At 54.2% G+C, this 15,993-nt stretch overlaps 1 protein-coding gene across 1 annotated transcript in view; it reads right to left on the bottom strand.

Moving 5' to 3' along the window:
* Positions 1-270: 270 nt before the first annotated feature.
* SNX29 (sorting nexin 29) overlaps positions 271-15,993 on the bottom strand; it is a 453,538-nt gene continuing 437,815 nt past the window's right edge. The window contains exon 22 of the mRNA XM_036308068.1: positions 271-4,985. Within this exon, the coding sequence (XP_036163961.1) occupies positions 4,856-4,985 (130 nt within the window). The 3' untranslated portion in view covers positions 271-4,855. The remainder of the gene's footprint in view (positions 4,986-15,993) is intronic.

The raw sequence follows: 15,993 nt of genomic DNA on the forward strand, positions 1-15,993 counted from the left end.
ACCCGTTTTTGAGTGAATGAAAAGGAACCTGTACCGAGGGCTTTTCTCTATGGATTTATTTCTCTCTGTGCAGCTTGTACAGCTCTGCCTAATACATCAGGTGAAACTTTGCTTCACTTCAAATTAAACTGATGTTAGTCCCGTCAAATCCTCGCCTGTGCATCATGTCGAATGGTGAGCGGCTTTCAGAGGTGTTTATAACGCGCCGAAAACCCCTCTCCCGCTGCGGACAGGAACGGAGGCGCAGAGCAGAGGCCATGAACTGAGTGCTTCATGTATAAAATGTCACCGTTTTTATTGGCCATTGCAAAGAGGTGTATCTCCACCGGATTGTAACAAAATTACCACAGCTTGTTCCAAAAGAAAATTTTAATACAAGAGAGTTTAGAAAATTAAACACATTTGTTTAAAAATTCTATCATGTAAACCTTAACATAACAGGGTAGTTACGATAATACTACATGTTTCAGAGCGAACCCGCCCGCGCCCAGGCCTGGGCACAGATAGTAGCCCAGACTCCACGTCGTTGCCGTATTACCCCCGACAGCGTCCCTGGGACCCAGGCTGAGGCCTCCCACAGTGGCCCCTGCACCCACAGCCCCTCCTCCCGAGGTCAGTATCTGATGAGTCAAGCCACGCTTACTGAGCAGCTGTGCAGGGGGCGGAGCTAAGGCTGCAGAGGTGAAGACGGTCAGGATGAATCCAGATAATAGAAACCCTCGTCAGCCCCGCCCCTCACCCCTAGAAACCGCCCCAGGGCCAGCTCGGAGTGGTCAGCAGGCTGCTCTCCCGCGTCCCCAGCCCCGGACTTCGCAAGGGCAGCTCCTGTCTGGCCTCCGGGTGGAAACAGTTGTGAGGGTGAGCGAGTGGCCTCTCCCTCCACAGCTCACCTGAGAGGCCTCATGGGCAGGTGGCAGCCTGGACAGGTCAGCTAGTGGTTTCCCAGTTTTGACGGGAAGATGTTCACGGGCCGGTAAGAACTGACCCCTGGACATTGAAATGCTAATGACTCCAGCATGCTCTACCGTGGACGGTCGTCCAGGCGCCATCGTTTAGAGAAATCAGATTTTTTCCTAAAGAAGCTGACTGGGTCGGTCGGGAAGCCACTCAACATGGTCTTAGGGCTCCGTGACTGAAGCCAGGAGCATCCACTGGCAGTGTTCTGGCGGAAACGGTGAGAAGTCAGGAGACGGACCACGGAGGCCACTCCAGGGCCTGCGGGCTGAGCAGGGGGTTCGCTCAGAGCTCGGGCTCGTCGGCCTCCAGCCTTGTGCCTGTCGATCCTGGAGCTGATGTTTTAGCTTAGAAACATAATTAAGACCGCGTGCTACAGAAACATGAAAACGAACTTTTGGCACGGAAATCTGAGATAAAATATACAGTGCTACAATTGTGCAAAAATAGCACAGAAGCTAATCTGAACAGCAAATACTTAAGGTTAGCTTTAATGAAACAATGCACAATATTTGAAACATGATCGCTGCAAACCCCTTGCTCAGAGGCAGACGCTGCCCAGGGAAGGGCCCTCTACCAGGCCCGCCTGCAGGCTGGGGCGCCGTCCATTGTGCACCACGTCCCGAGGGAACCGCCAGGGAGAGGTCCAGACAGGCGGTGTGCCCGGCTAGGAGGTACCTTAGCCAGGCTGATGTCCTGCAGGTGTGGCCGCTGGCAGGGCCCTTCTCAGGCAGGTGGGCCCACCCATCCTCAGGGCGAGGCTGAAAGCCAGCCTGTTCTTTAGTCAGTTACACGCCTGCCAAGTTGTAAGTGCCAACCGGTGGACAGATGCTGAGGCTGGTGCAGAGGTACCAAGAGGGAGGAAGGAAGGACTCTGGAGGGACTGGTTAGAAGGCCCTGCTGGGACCCAGAAAACAGCCTGGCCCCAGGTGAGGGGTGGCCAGCACCTCTGGGCTGCCACCACAAGCAGGTGGGGTGGGCTGAGGCCTGGGACCTGGGACCCGGTACTCAGGTGGGCAACCTGTCCCATGTGATACCCAGAGAAAAAGGAGGCCACGCTGGTGCTGGAAGCCGGCAGTGCTGCGTCTCGTCACCTGGCTGGCGGGCGGTGTGCTGGCTCCAAACCTGGGGACTCACTACTGGGCCTCCCGGGCCTGCTGCCTCGCCCACTGGTAACAGTGGTGTTATCGATCCTATGACGTGAACAGCTTTGATTGCCTCTGTTTTGTTACAGGCACAACACACAACCTGCCACCCTGGTAAATTCCAGTGGTTATCAAAGGGCTCATCTTAATATGCTCCCAGCTGGGGCAGAGCCCAGCGCTATGATTAGGCGCGCCCACACCCCCCCCTCCCGCCGCTGGCGCCTCCTGCTAGATTTCACACAATGGTATCTTGTCTTCACTCCTCAGTCAGGTGACCCCGTCTGTAACCAGGCGACCCCAGTGTGCCTAGCTGTTGGGTATTAAAGGTGCCACTGTGGACGGGAGAGCCACCTCCTCCCCCAGGGCCCGACTGGACAAATGCTGGCTGTTCTAACTGCGGCTAGGCGCACTGCAAGGGACTGCCTGTCCCTCACGGAGCCGTGTGCCGGGGATGGGTGCTGAGCTGGAGCAGCCATGCCCAGCCGACTGCAGGTCGACTGCGGGCCGTCCTTTCTGCGGATGGTCACGGGCTGGGGGGTGTGGGCTGGGGGGGGTGCGGGCTGGGGGGGGTGCGCAGGGAGGTCGGCAGCCTGCCCTCGGAAGTGGATCCAGGTTGAAGGGCAGGGGAAAGTCCCGAGGGGCTGGCATCTGTGCACCTGGCTGGGTCCGGGGTCTGTCTTCCTGCTCTGGGAACAGGGAAGTCCCTCCTTCCACATGCACAGCAGCTGAGTGGACTAAATCACTGCAGAACAGTCTGTTTCCAAAGTTAAGGCTCTGAGGAGTTGCTGTAATGTGCATGTCACATGCATATCTGAGCTAAAATTCGGGGTGTCTGTACGTTAAAGGTGATTCCAGGGTTTCTGCATGATCACAAAACGGTATAACGAGCAAGCAGCGAAGTTCCTGTGTGGCCCTAGGAATGTGCTTTTACAACCAGTGGGAGAGCAGGGCGAGTTTTCCATGAAAAAGTCAGCTTCGGAAGATGGGAGGCAGGGTTTCTCCTGTTTGAGTACAGGCTGAGCACCTGTCCGCCTGGCGGTGGGAGCAGGGTCCTGGAGGATCGCATGCGGACGTGTTTCGGGGCAGGTGCCGGGTGGGGCCGCTGAGGTGGGTGCTGACACGACCAGAAGGAGAGACGTCGGGGAGCGGGCTCCGCTGTCCAGACGGCAATGCTGGAAGGTCTCTCGGCTCCGTCATGGCGACGGAGGTGGAGCAGATGGCGTGTGGCGCGGGGCAGCTGGAGTGGGGCACCTGCCCATTTCGGAGGGCGGCTCTGTCCAGAGCAGCCGCAGGGGCCGGGGTGCAGTGGGGCTGGGAGTTAAAACGAAGGAGGTTGACCCTGGACTGACCGCAGGGTCCCCTGCCACTCACTCCTGCCGCCCTGAGAACAGGCCCTCGGCCCACCTGGCTGTCCCCAGAAGGGATCCGGCCTATAGCTCTGCGGGCTGTGCAGCTGCACCTCAGCTGTACACAGGAGGCGGCTCTCCTGTCCACGGGTACCTTTACTACCCTGCACAGGGTTTCCTCCCAGAGACAGCCCGCCTGGGGCCCCCGAGGTCTGAGTGGAGCTGAGGGCTCCGGGACGCGTAGGTGGTGAGCTCCACTGACTGTCCTTCACAGGTTCGTCATCCAGTTCCCTACGGATCTGTCCTCAGGTTTCACTCATCCCCGCGCAGTCTCTTTACAAACAACCTCGCACCTGCTTTCTAGTGTCTCCCAGAAATGCAGCCTCCTCCTCACAGTGCTTGCGCCCAGGGGAGAGGCAAGTCCATGATTCTGCACAGCCGGCGGCCCTGGCCCGGGAGGGTCTGACTTGGAATGCTGGGGGGAGCCAGGGGGAGGCCACGCTCTCATTTTATCAGTCCAGGGGCCTGGTGCCCTCCAGTCTGTCTTAGGGAATGACCATGATCTGTTCAAGGTGGACATGCGCCCCAGTTCACAGCGAGCCATGCGGTGGCCCACGAACTTGGGGGCCAGGTCTGCAGGCCGAGGGCCTAAGAGCCTCTGCAGAACCAAGTCTCTCACAGCCCAAGGCCTCTCGGCTGGGAAGGCGAGGCCACCGATTCCTGGGCAGCCCAGGGCGCTCCACCGTGGGGGCACCATGGTGCCACCGATGGCTGGCTGGGGGAGGTCCCCCAAACCTTACAAGGTGCCTGCGGATCAGGGGCCTTGGGCTTCCTGGGGGCCGCTCCTCCCAGAAGCCAGGCGTCACCCGGGAACCACAGTTCAGCATCGCCGATGGGCTCCTTCTCACACAGGCCCCGGGGTCTCCTGGGGGAGAAGCCGCAGAGCTGAGGCTGGCCATGGGGCGCTAACAAGGGGTCGTGTCTAATGGCTACTGGTGGGGAGTGAAACGGCAAGGAAACCGCCCCCGCTGGGCCGCAGGCTGCAGCAGGCAGTTGCAGGAAAAAGAGAAAGACTGTAACAGTCATTCCAGCTCCCAGTGGGAAAAGCCAAGAGGCCGTTTCTGAGGGAACCAGAGGCCCCATGCCCACCTGGCCCTCCGCCGGCCCCTGGGCTGGAGGGAGAGGAGGAAGCCTGGCTGCTCGGGCAGACCCGGGAGAGTGGTGCCCACGTGTCCACGTCTGACCAGTTTAATCGGTGCCATGTGACCGGTGGAAGGTGTGCTCTCAGGTTCACCGGTGCGTGTGGCTGTCACTCCAGGTGGCAGGTCCGGCTGCCGTGGCCGGACTGGGGGCAGGTGGCCGGGGAGGCAGCAGCGCAGCACGGAGGCTGAGTCTGGGAGTCCATGGAGGTCAGAGGTCGCCGCTCTGGGGCTCCACGTTGCGCGTCTCCCTGGGGTGGCTGCGGGACAGCTTGGGGAAGCGGGAGGCCACCCTGGGCCGGCTGCTCTTGCTCAGTGGCTCTCCGGGAGGGGCGGCGTCGCTGTAAGAAGAGGGGAGAAGGGTTAAGTGGGCTCGGAGCGCAGGGACGGGGCGGCGGAGCAGGGCTCACGGACAGCTGCTGCCCAGCTGGCTGCTGATGCAACACGGAGACACTGAGAGGCCGCACTGTTAGGTACGCTCTCTCTTTCCAGAGCACAGCTGTGGGGCCACCAGCTCTGGACCGTGTTTTAAGGCTGTGAGAGAAGGTACCAGCCACGGCCTTCACCCCTCCCCACACTCCACCCCTTTTTCATTGATCTTCCAGCAAAGGCACATTCCAGTCCGAGAAGAGAGAATGCTGTGGACACACTGCACGCACAGTCGAGAGGTGCAGCACAGACACAGAGGGGCTGGGAGAATTCATCCCAAGAGGGCAGTCAGGGCAGATGCCAGTGTCGAATAAGGGCCTCCCCTCAGGGGGTCACTGACACTGGTTATCACACACGGGGCGCGGGGCGGTGAAGAGGCGACAGAGGAGCGCATGTGCTGACCCACCCGTAGAGCCTGCGATGGGGACGCAGCTACAACCAAGTGGGGTCCGGGGCCTCCTGGCTCGGCTGTCGGCTGGAGCCTCAGAAAAGACCGAAGAGTAGGTTGTAGAGAAAGAGAAAGAGAAGCAACATTTGAGGACCTGGGTTACAGGGCTCCCTCAGCTGCAGACGTGAGGGAAGGAGCTGCATGGTTCTCGAGAGGTCGCTGGCCTGTGCGTGACCTGGGCACGTGGTCGGGGCCCTGTCATGAGACGGGGGAAGGGAAAACACAGTACTTCTCCAGCAACACGTGAGAGGTGGAGATCGGGGGAAACGGAGCACACGGAGTAGTGATGTCAGTCAGGACACCGCACAGAGTCCGTGTTCCCACCCGGCCTCAGAGGCGTGGCGTTCCGCATGGGAAAAGGGTCGTGGGCTCATGTGGGAGGGAAAGGAGACAGTGGTGCACACGTGGATAAAAACATGAGGGGACGTGCAGCAGCACTCACAGCCGACATCGTAGTTCTGGGCGACCAGACAGGAGGTGCTGCTGAGTGGGCCTATGCGATGCTGTGATCTGTGAGTTCCTAAGGACAGGACTTAAAACACTCTTTTAGGGAGGGCATACCCTGCCATGTACAGGGAAACCCTGCAGGACATTCATGCCTTCCTTCATCCCAGGATCTCTCTCGAACACACAGTGGGAAGCACTGTCCCAGGCAGAGAGGATGGAACGGGGAACAAGGCAGGTTCTCCTGGATCTGGAGCTCACAGGGGCGTTAGCATGTCATCTATATATGACATGCTAAAAAGCCTAAATGACTGAACGACCGAACGACCATTCGACAGGTCGCTATGACGTGCACTGACCACCAGGCGGCAGACACTCAACACAGGAACTGCCCCCTGGTGGTCAGTGCGCTCCCACAGTGGTAGCGCCACTCAGCTGACTGCTGGGCTCCAGACGCCGGGCTCACGGCTGGTGAGCACGCTGCAGCGGCACTACCGAGCGGCAGCAGTGACAGGCACAGTGGGGCCGGATTGAGTGGGAGTAGTGTGGCACCCAGCCCGGACTCGGGCTCCTCCCTGGCCGCCTGCCGCTTCACACACTACTATATCCCTCGGGGGATGTGGGACTGCTGGTTCCAATCCCAAAACTGGCCGTCCCATATCCCCCGAGAGGTCCCAGATTGCTAGAGGGTGCATGAATCCGTGCCCCAGGCCTCTAGGATAGTATAAAGGTTTAGGTTACAAATGCAGCCAGAGGGGCCAGCTGCCTGAAGATGGCAGGAAGTGCCCTGAGAGGGGCAGGGAGTGAAGGGCACAGCTGAAGGCTCCCGCAGGGAGCTCACAATCTGGTTGTGTTTTAAGTGGCTCCTGCGTGCTGGGCAGAGGGTGGGCTGGAGGGCCAGTGGTCTGGGCCCAGGGTGCACTTGGAGGGCGGGCTGTGGCTGTGAGCGCAGGGCTGGTGAACTCTGACCTCCCACAGCTACTGTCACACACTTAGTGGCTCAGGACCCCACAGCTGTGATGCACTGTACTACAGTCCTGGAGGGCAGACACCAGAATGGGACTTCCAGGGCGGAAGTCAGGGTGCATCTGTTTCCCCACCTTTTCCGGCACCGCCAGCTGGTGGTCTCCATCGCCAAAGCCGCAGTGCAGTACCCCTCACCTTCCCCCCTCTAAGGACCCTGTGCCCACACCAGGCCTGGGTAACCTCCCTCTTCCGAAACCCCGAGTCACAGCTGTGGGGTCCCCTCTGCCACAGAAAGGGGCACATTCACGGGTCCCAGGGAGCAGGGTTCAGGCATTTTGGGGGCCATTATTCTGCCTAGCACAGATGCTTCTTTCCTTTTTACCAGCACTTATTATCGTTACTTCTTAACGTTGTATAACTGAACAGTCCTTACTCCAATGAACCTTTGTGAATATTTTGGTTTGAAACACTTTAAAGTACAGCAAAATATTTCATTAGGTGCTGCTAATCTGTGCATTTTTTTTAACTTTTTTTTTCAATTATAGTTGACATACAATATTTTATTAGTTCGAGGTGTAAAACATAGTGATTAGACATGTATATGCCTTATGAAGTGCTCACCCATAAGTCTACAACCACCTGACACCATACACAGTTATTACAATATTATCGACTGTATTCCCTGTGCTGTACTTAACATCCCTGTGACTGTTTTTATACCTGGCAATTCGTACATCTTAATCCCTTCACCTTTTCTCCCAGTCTCCCAAGTCCCCTCCACTCTGGCAACCATTACTTTGTTCTCTGTACCTATGAGTCTGTTTGTTTTTATCTATTTACTAGAGGCCCAGTGCATAAAATTCGTGCATGGGTAAGGTCCCTAGCAGCTGCCGGCCGGGGCCTCCCTTTGTTCCACGCTGCCCCATCGTGGTCGGTGTGCATCATAGTGAGCGATCAAACTCCTGATGGGTCGAACTCCCAAGGGGACACTTTGCATATTAGGCTTTTATATATATAGATTTTGTTTGTTTTACTAGTAGATTCCACATATAAGTGAAATCATGTGGTATTTGTCTTTCTGTGTGTGACATATTTCACTCAGTACAAGAGTCATATTCTCTTCTTTATCTGTCTACTGATGGACACTCAGGGTGTTTTCATAGCTTGGCTATTGCAAACAATGCTGCAATGAACATAGGGATGCATATGTCTTTTCAATTTCTTCAGATAAATACCCAGAAGTGGGCTTGCTAGATCATGTAGAAGTTTTATTTTTAATTTTTTGAGGAATCTCCATACTATTTCCCTTGGTGGCTGTACCAGTCTGCATTTCCACCAACAGTGCACAAGGGTTTTCTCTCCACCTCCTCACCAACACTGTCGTTCGTTGATTTATTGAAGGCAGCCATTCTGACAGGTGGGAGGTGATATGTGTGGTCTTAATTTGCATTTCCTGTTAGTGACATTGAACATCTTTTCCTAGGTCTATTGGCTGTCTGTGTGTCCTCTTTGGAGAAATGTCTATTCAGGTCTTCTGCCCATTTCTAATCAGATTGTTTTTGGAGTTTAGTCATATGAGTTCCTTCTAGTAAGTATTTTGGGTATTAACTCCTTAATGGATGTATCATTGTCGAGTGCCTTCTCCCGTTCAGTAGGTTGTCATTTCATTTTGTCATTTTGTTGAGGTTTCCTTTGCTGCACAGACTGAGATTTGAATAGGAAGTGGTGAGATTACAGCTGGTACAAAATATGAGAAATAAGGAAAAGACCTGTATAATACATACCTTACTGGACCAAAACACTTTAAAAAACAAACCTAACTAAGGTGAGCTCACGCTCCTTCCCCGGGCTCCGTGCCAGGGCTCCCCGCTGTGTCCTGAGCCACACTGGGCTCTACAGGCACAGAATCACCTATGGACGGGCCCTGGGCTCGGGGGCCAGGCCTCCCGGGCAGTAGGTGGCAGATCGGGCTCATCCAAGCCCAGTCCAGCTGAGCGAGGGAATGAGACACACCCAAAAGGAAGTGTGACCCTGCAGGGTTCCTTCCCTGGCCTTAGGGGTGGTTCTGTTTACGATGATCTGATTTTCACGCCTCTCCAGGGACACGGCCACTGTGTTCAGTGAGACTCCCCTTGTGCTGAGTTGGGGGCGGTAGCTCAGTATGACGACAGATGAAATCCCTCTGCTATTACCCGTTGCCCTGGGAGCCTGGGTGTGCTTTCCTTCTGAGCGCGGAAGGGAAGGAAACATCTGACCTTGACCAGGGCGGAGTCCCCCTCCCGAGAGCCATTTCTGCGGCCAGTCCAGCTGCTTGCCGCTCAGTTCTCCTTCAGAAGGGCATTTACCGAGGGCCCAGAGACAACATGGCCCTTTCTCCTTTCCGTGTTACCAACGCCTCTTCCTCCCCAAGCACCCCAGAGGACGGGTGGAAGATGCTGGAATGAATGTCCCCTCGCCCTGTGTAGGTGGGCTTACGTGTAAGTGTCCTTTAAACCACCCCCCTCACACGGGGCCTGACCCTAGGCCTTGGCCATCACTGGGCGTGACAGGCAGGCAGGATGAGCCCTGCTTGCTGTGACCAGAGCCACTAGGCCTCAGTGGCTTTTGGGGAGGGAGAGTCACAAGTCAATGGGGCCAAGGACAGTGGCCACCGACTGTGTGGGAAGGCAGCCTGGGGCAGGGGGCAGGACGGGGCTCTGAGCCAGGTGCCCACATCCAGTCATGACCCTGCTGTCTTTGAGACTCATTCTCTTGTCTGTCCCATGGGGATGATGATCAGTGCTGGGACAGGGATGAGAGTGAACCCACGCAAAGCTACCTGCCAGCCACATTTCCTTAGATAAGTTCCTTGCTCTGCTGATATAACAAAGGTGGGTGGTTGTGAGCATTATGTGGAAAAAGCTGGGACAATAACCACTCAGAACTGTGGGCTTTGCCAGGTGCCATGCGAGGCCCTGGTGTACAGAGGTGAACAGGAGTCTGAGGAGTCCACAGCCTCGTTGGGGAGCAGGCAGGCTTGGCCCAGAGCAGACTGTGACAGTGGAACACAGGGTGCTGAGCACCGGTAGTGAGAGGGCTTCCTGGAGGGGAAGGGCGAGAAGGATGGGCAGTGGGAGTTGGATGGTTCGCCCTGAGAGGGCTCTTTAGATTTGCTACAAGGCTACAGCCCTGTGGTGGCTGTGTGGGCCCAGCAACTTCCCTCCCTGGAAGCAGGACTGACCTTGGGGCTATCAAACACCCATGGCTGACCCAGTGAGTGCAGCTGGTACCCAGGTGGACTGGAATGGGGGGGCGGGGTGCCAGGCACAGTTCAGTCTAAAGGTCAGAGCAGCAGTGACAAGGAGCTAAGCCCACTGGGGTTGGGTGAGTGGGCAGGACTATTGTAGTAATTCCCACGAACAGGAGAGCGGATGGTGCCGAGACTCCTGGAAGATGAGCTGGCTGGGGCCAGCTGAGTGCAGACGCTGTGGCGGCTCCATAACTAGTGGGTGATGGGTGACAGGGCAGCTGACGAGCAGGGCTGGTGCTGTTGAAAGCGCTGAGCTGGAGCGAAGAGAGTGGGGACAGGACTCATTGGCACATATGAGGCCAAACCACATGAAACTGACATTTATTTTCCAGGTCAAGAACCCTCTAATAGTTTCATGGATTTGTTGGCCATTTGCATGCCTTCTTCGGAAAAAAAATGTCTATTCAAGTCCTTGGCCTATTTTTAAAACAGAGAAATGCAAAACCACAGTGACACTGCCTCACACCTGTCAGGATGGCTGGTATCTAGAAAACAGGACAGTGACTGTTGGTGAGGGCGTGGCAGACTCGGTGGGAAAGCAAAATGGTGCCACTGCTCTCGCCAACAGTGTGGAGGCGCCTCAAAACTCACAAAAGGGACTGCCTTCGGACCCAGCTATCCCACTGCTGGGTTTTATCCTAAAAACTGAACTCGGGATCTCAGGGAGATCTCTGCCCCCCTGCTCACTGCAGCGTTAATTCACAACAGCCGAGATTCGCAAAGCCCCAACCCCTGGGTGGGCAAGTGGATAAAGCAAGTGTGGTGTGTGCACTCAGTGGGACAGTCAGTCCGTGTGACAACTCGGAGAACACTGTGCTGAGTGAACCGAGCCCGTGACAGAAGGACAAACACCTCAACACCGTATCTAGGAGTCAAGCTCACAGACTCAAAGGCTGGAGTAGTGGTGACAAGAGGTGGGGAGAGGTGAGGGTGGGGAGTTACTAATCAACAGCCACAGGGTTTCAGTTGAGCAAGAGTAAGCTTTAGAGATGTCACACAGCACGGTACCCACAGCCAACAGTAATGTGTGGTACACTTAAAATTTGCCAGAGGGTAGAGTGCATGTTAAATTCCTGGGGTTTAAGAGTAGTACCTGCAGGCACGGGGTGGTGGGTGTGTGCAGCCTGGTGGGGGAGGGGGATGGAGGAAGGGGAGGAGCCTTGGCCAGGCCTGAGGTGCATCCACAGAGCCCAGGGCATGTGCCGGAAGTTCCAAGGCAGAGGGAAGACCTCAGGTTGATGAGGAAAGACTTAAATAAGGGCCATTGATTTTTTTTTAACTAAGGCTCACTGGAGCCCTGCAGCCACTGCCTCCAATCCCATCACCTTCTCTGTCTTCAAAATTAAATTCTCACTCCTCACAGCCCGCGTTAGTGCCAACTCCCTGCCTCGCGCCCTGGTGAGACCTAGGGAGGGGCAGTGCCGGTTTACCCGCCACTGGAGCATCAGGCCACGGAGAAAGCAGCTGCCTTGTCCCCAGCAGCCTGTGCTTCTGTGACACGGTGGCTTGTGGCTCTGGGGCTGGGCAAGAGCGGAGCCGGTGAGCAAAGCACCACTGCATTCCCGACTCTCCTGACAGTGCCGCGCTGTGTCTGCCCCAATTTTACAGACAGGAAAGGGGGGTCTGGAAGGCAGGGAAGGCCCTGTCCCCCAGAAGGGATTTCCAAAGGCCACGCAGTCATTGATTGAACTCCATATTCCGAGTCAGAAAACCTGCGTTCCTTCCGTTAGACGGGTTAGGACCTTGGGAAGACGCACCACCCTCCCAAGGCTCAGTTCTCCGACCTGTGAGATGGGGATGGTGCCGGTCCTGCCTGCCATGCACATATCGTTGGCACATACGTCTTGAGCCTGTTAGCATTAGGAACCGTGGTGGCTCTTTTGAGGCCCTGAGATAACTGACAAGAATGCGAGCAGCACGGGAAGTCTGGCAGAATCTTCGGAACCTGGGCCGTGTGCCATCAACATATCAAGGGACCTGGTAGAGGCTTTTTACAAAGACTTTACGAACTACTGAAATACAGCGAATTCCCAAACCTCCTACTCCCTCTCCCCCAGAGCCACCTCCCCAGCGCCCTCCATTGCCAGCCGGGGAGTGGCTGCGAGGCCCTTTCTGGAACACAACCAGCCTCTTGGTCTGGATCCACCTGAGGTGGTCTTGTGTCCCAGCAGGGCTGCGGAGCTCCGGAGATAGAGAGAGGTGGTATTTGGTGGGGGGTTTGGAGAAATGTCAGCGAATAAGCGGGCAGTCAGCCTTAGGATGTATCTGTCAGCGACGAGGGCGAGAGAACTGTGGGCCTGCCATATGAAGACCTGGTGACAAGCACTGTTCCGGGCCGGGGCTGGACCTTGTGCCAGGCTCTGGGAAGATCACAGACTCAGCTCTGGCCTTCAAGCTGCTCAGACTAGGGATCTGACCGGGGGGCGGGCAGGAAACACAGCGACCACACAAGCCAAGCACGGCGCTGGGGACAGAGGGAGCTGGGAGGACCGAGCACCGAGGGATGAGGGCTCAGTGAGGACCAGGGAAGGAAAGGGCTTCCGAGCAGAGGGACGGCCTGGAACAGGCCCCAGGAGGAGAGGGGCTGTGGTGGAGCTGCTGTTGGATGCAGGGCAGTGTTTGGGCCAGGAAGGCCACGGATGGCAGACAGGTGAGATCCACGCCCCCTGCTGATCCACTTTCCAGAGGTGAGACCACTCAGCCAGTGGTGAGCCAGGGCTCAGCGTTTCCATGGGAACAAAACTCATGACATTCAGACTTGGGCAGTTTCCCCGTCACTGAGTCACTTCTATGACCAATACGTACGACCACTTTAGGTGCCACACTTGCCAACTAAGGACATGACACACATTCCACAGCCCAGCTGCCCCTATCGGCACTGTCGCCGATGCCGTGATAGAAAGCACAGGCTCTCAGAATAAAGGCCACTCCTCACCATCTGCACTGTCTTCACGCGGAGGAGGCTGTCGGGACGGGCTCCAGGCCTCAGGCAGGATCTCAGAACCACTGTCTAGGTGACTCGAAAGCTCCCCCGGCCCCCAGGTCAGTGTGAAGGGGAGGTCACTTGTGGGGGCCCCACATTCTTATCAGGGGAAGTGGCCAGGACTGAGGCCCGGGCCCTTGTGCCAGGGCTGTGACGAGGACATGTGCAGTGTCCCCAGATTACACCTCTATCATCTCTTACGCTCTCCTTCCTGCTTCCCCACACCGGCATATACCCATGTAATAGGCAAGATGTGCCTTTAAATACCTTTGGCCTGTATGTAAAAATCCATAAACATGGATTTAATACACATTAAAACAATAAAAAAAGACATTTCTTATGTATCACCATGGTTCACTTACCACCCAAATGCAGGGTGAGTGTTGTCTTCTTCACAATGTGTGTTTTGGGCAGGTTAGATGCACCTCAGAGGCATCATGCTCCATGGAAGGAGCCAGGCTCAAGGCTGCACCGTCTGCCTCCACTTGTGACGTCTGGAAAAGGCCACGCTGCAGGGGCGAGGGCAGGTGGAGAGCGAGAGGGGCTGTCCAGAGCCGGGCCCTAGGGAATGCTGGGGTGAGGAAGCTTTTCCAGCTCATGGGGTTGGTGCTGGTGCATGACTCCATGCATCTGCCAACACACACAGAACTGTATAATAATAAAAAGGGGAAATCTGACCACATAAGTTATACCTCAATCTCAATAAGCTTGGCTGGAAAAGGTCGTCTTTTTACATTTCCGCTTTCCCAGCATGAGTGAGCGTCTCCCATTGGCCTGGGTCTCTGGGAGACAGTGACCTCTCCTTCCCGGGGTAGAAAGGGCAGGGCACTGGGGACAGAAATCTTTGACTTGGTTGGTTATGAGCTGAGCTACCTGGACAGGTCGCTGATGCTCCACCGGACTCGATTTCTCACGTGTAAGATGAGATCACAGTAAAAAGATAAATGGCAATTTAAAAATGGACAAAGGGTTTGATAGCCATTTCTCCAAAGAAGATATACAAATGACCAGTAAGAATATGAAAAGATACTCAACATCATTAGTCATCAGACACCACTTCACACCCACTAGGGCAGTGGTTCTCAACCTTGGCTGCACATTAGAATCACCTGGGAATCTCTTTAAAATCCTGATTTCTGGGCCTCGTCCTCTAGAACAGGGGTCCTCAAACTACGGCCCACATGGCATTTTAATTATGGCATTTTAATTATGATGTGTCAGGTGTGGGCCTCTTTGGGTTCATCTTGTTTGGGACTCTCTGCGCTTCCTGTACTTGTAAGTCTATTTCTTTTATCAGGTTATGGAAGTTTGAAGTCATTATTTTTTCAAATAGGTTTTCAATTCCTTGTTTTCTCTCTCTTCTCCTTCCATGATGCAAATGTTGGCTCTTGAAGTTGTCCCAGAGACTCTCTATTCTCAACAAATATTGTATTTGTTCCCGTTTTGTTTTTTTACTTCAAAATAAGATATGTGCAGTGTGCATAGGAATTTGTTCATAGTTTTTTTTTTAAACTATAGTCCGGCCCTCCAACGGTCTGAGGGACAGTGAACTGGCCCCCTGTTTAAAAAGTTTGAGGACCCCTGCTCTAGAAATTCTGTTTGTTACTAATGTTGTGGCCCCACCCCATAACAAAGAAACAGAATTTCTGGAGAATGAGGCCCAGAAATCAGGATTTTAAAAAGATTCCCAGGTGATTCTAACGTGCAGCCAAGGTTGAGAACCACTGCCCGAGGGGCTGCTCTCAATAGGTCACACAATAGCAAGTGCTGGTGAGGACGAGGAGAAATCTGCTGGTGCGAGTATAAAAGGGTGCAGCCACTTTGGTTTTTGTTTAAATAAATTTTTACTTTTCAGTTACAGTTGACATACAGTATTAGATATTAGTTTCAGGTGTACACCCCAGTGATCAGGCATTTATATAACGTGTGATCATCCTGATAAAGCTCGTACCCACCTGGCACCACAGTTATTACACTATTACTATTCCCTACGCTGTACTTTCCATCCCTGTGACTAACTACCAATGTGCACTTTAATCCCTCACCTTTTTCACCCATCCCCCCAAGCTCCCTCCCATCTGGCAACTGTCACAATGGTCTCTGTATCTGTGAGTCTGCTTCTGTTCTGCTTGTTCACTCATTTATTGTTCATATTGCACATATCAGTGGAATTATGGCATGTCTTCCTCTGTCTGACTTATTTCCCTCAGCCAGTACTCTCCAGGTCCATCCATGTTGTTGCAGGCGGCGATTTCATTCTTTTTAAATGGCTGAGTCACATTCATTGCGTATATGCGCCACTTCTTTACTGAGGTTGCTCCCATATCTTGGCTCTTGTAAATAATGCTGCAATGAACAGATGGCTGTGCATCTTTTTTTACTTAGTGTTTTGGGTTTTTTAAATACCCAGAAGTGGGCTTGCAGGGTCCTTCTTTATCCCTTATTACAGCCTTTGTTTAAAGTCTATTTTGTCTGGTATAGACACTGCTACCCCAGCTTATTTATTCATTTTCATTTTCACAAGATATCTTTTACCATCCATCCCTTTCAGTTTATGGGTGTCTTTCTATCTGAAGTGTTCTGTGGACAGCATATGGAAGGTTCTTGTTTTGAAGGCTCTTGTTTTGTTATTAAGCTACCTTATGTCTTTTGTAATATGTATTCAATTTGCATTTAAAGTAATTATTGATGTACGTATTATTATTTTATTATTCATATTTTAAAATCTTTTTTTTTTAAAGAAGACTCTTTAATATTTTATATAATACTAGTTTGGTGGTGATGAACTCC

Source organism: Myotis myotis, unplaced genomic scaffold (assembly GCF_014108235.1).
Source record: "Myotis myotis isolate mMyoMyo1 unplaced genomic scaffold, mMyoMyo1.p scaffold_m19_p_5, whole genome shotgun sequence".
NCBI classification, from domain to species: Eukaryota; Metazoa; Chordata; class Mammalia; order Chiroptera; family Vespertilionidae; genus Myotis; species Myotis myotis.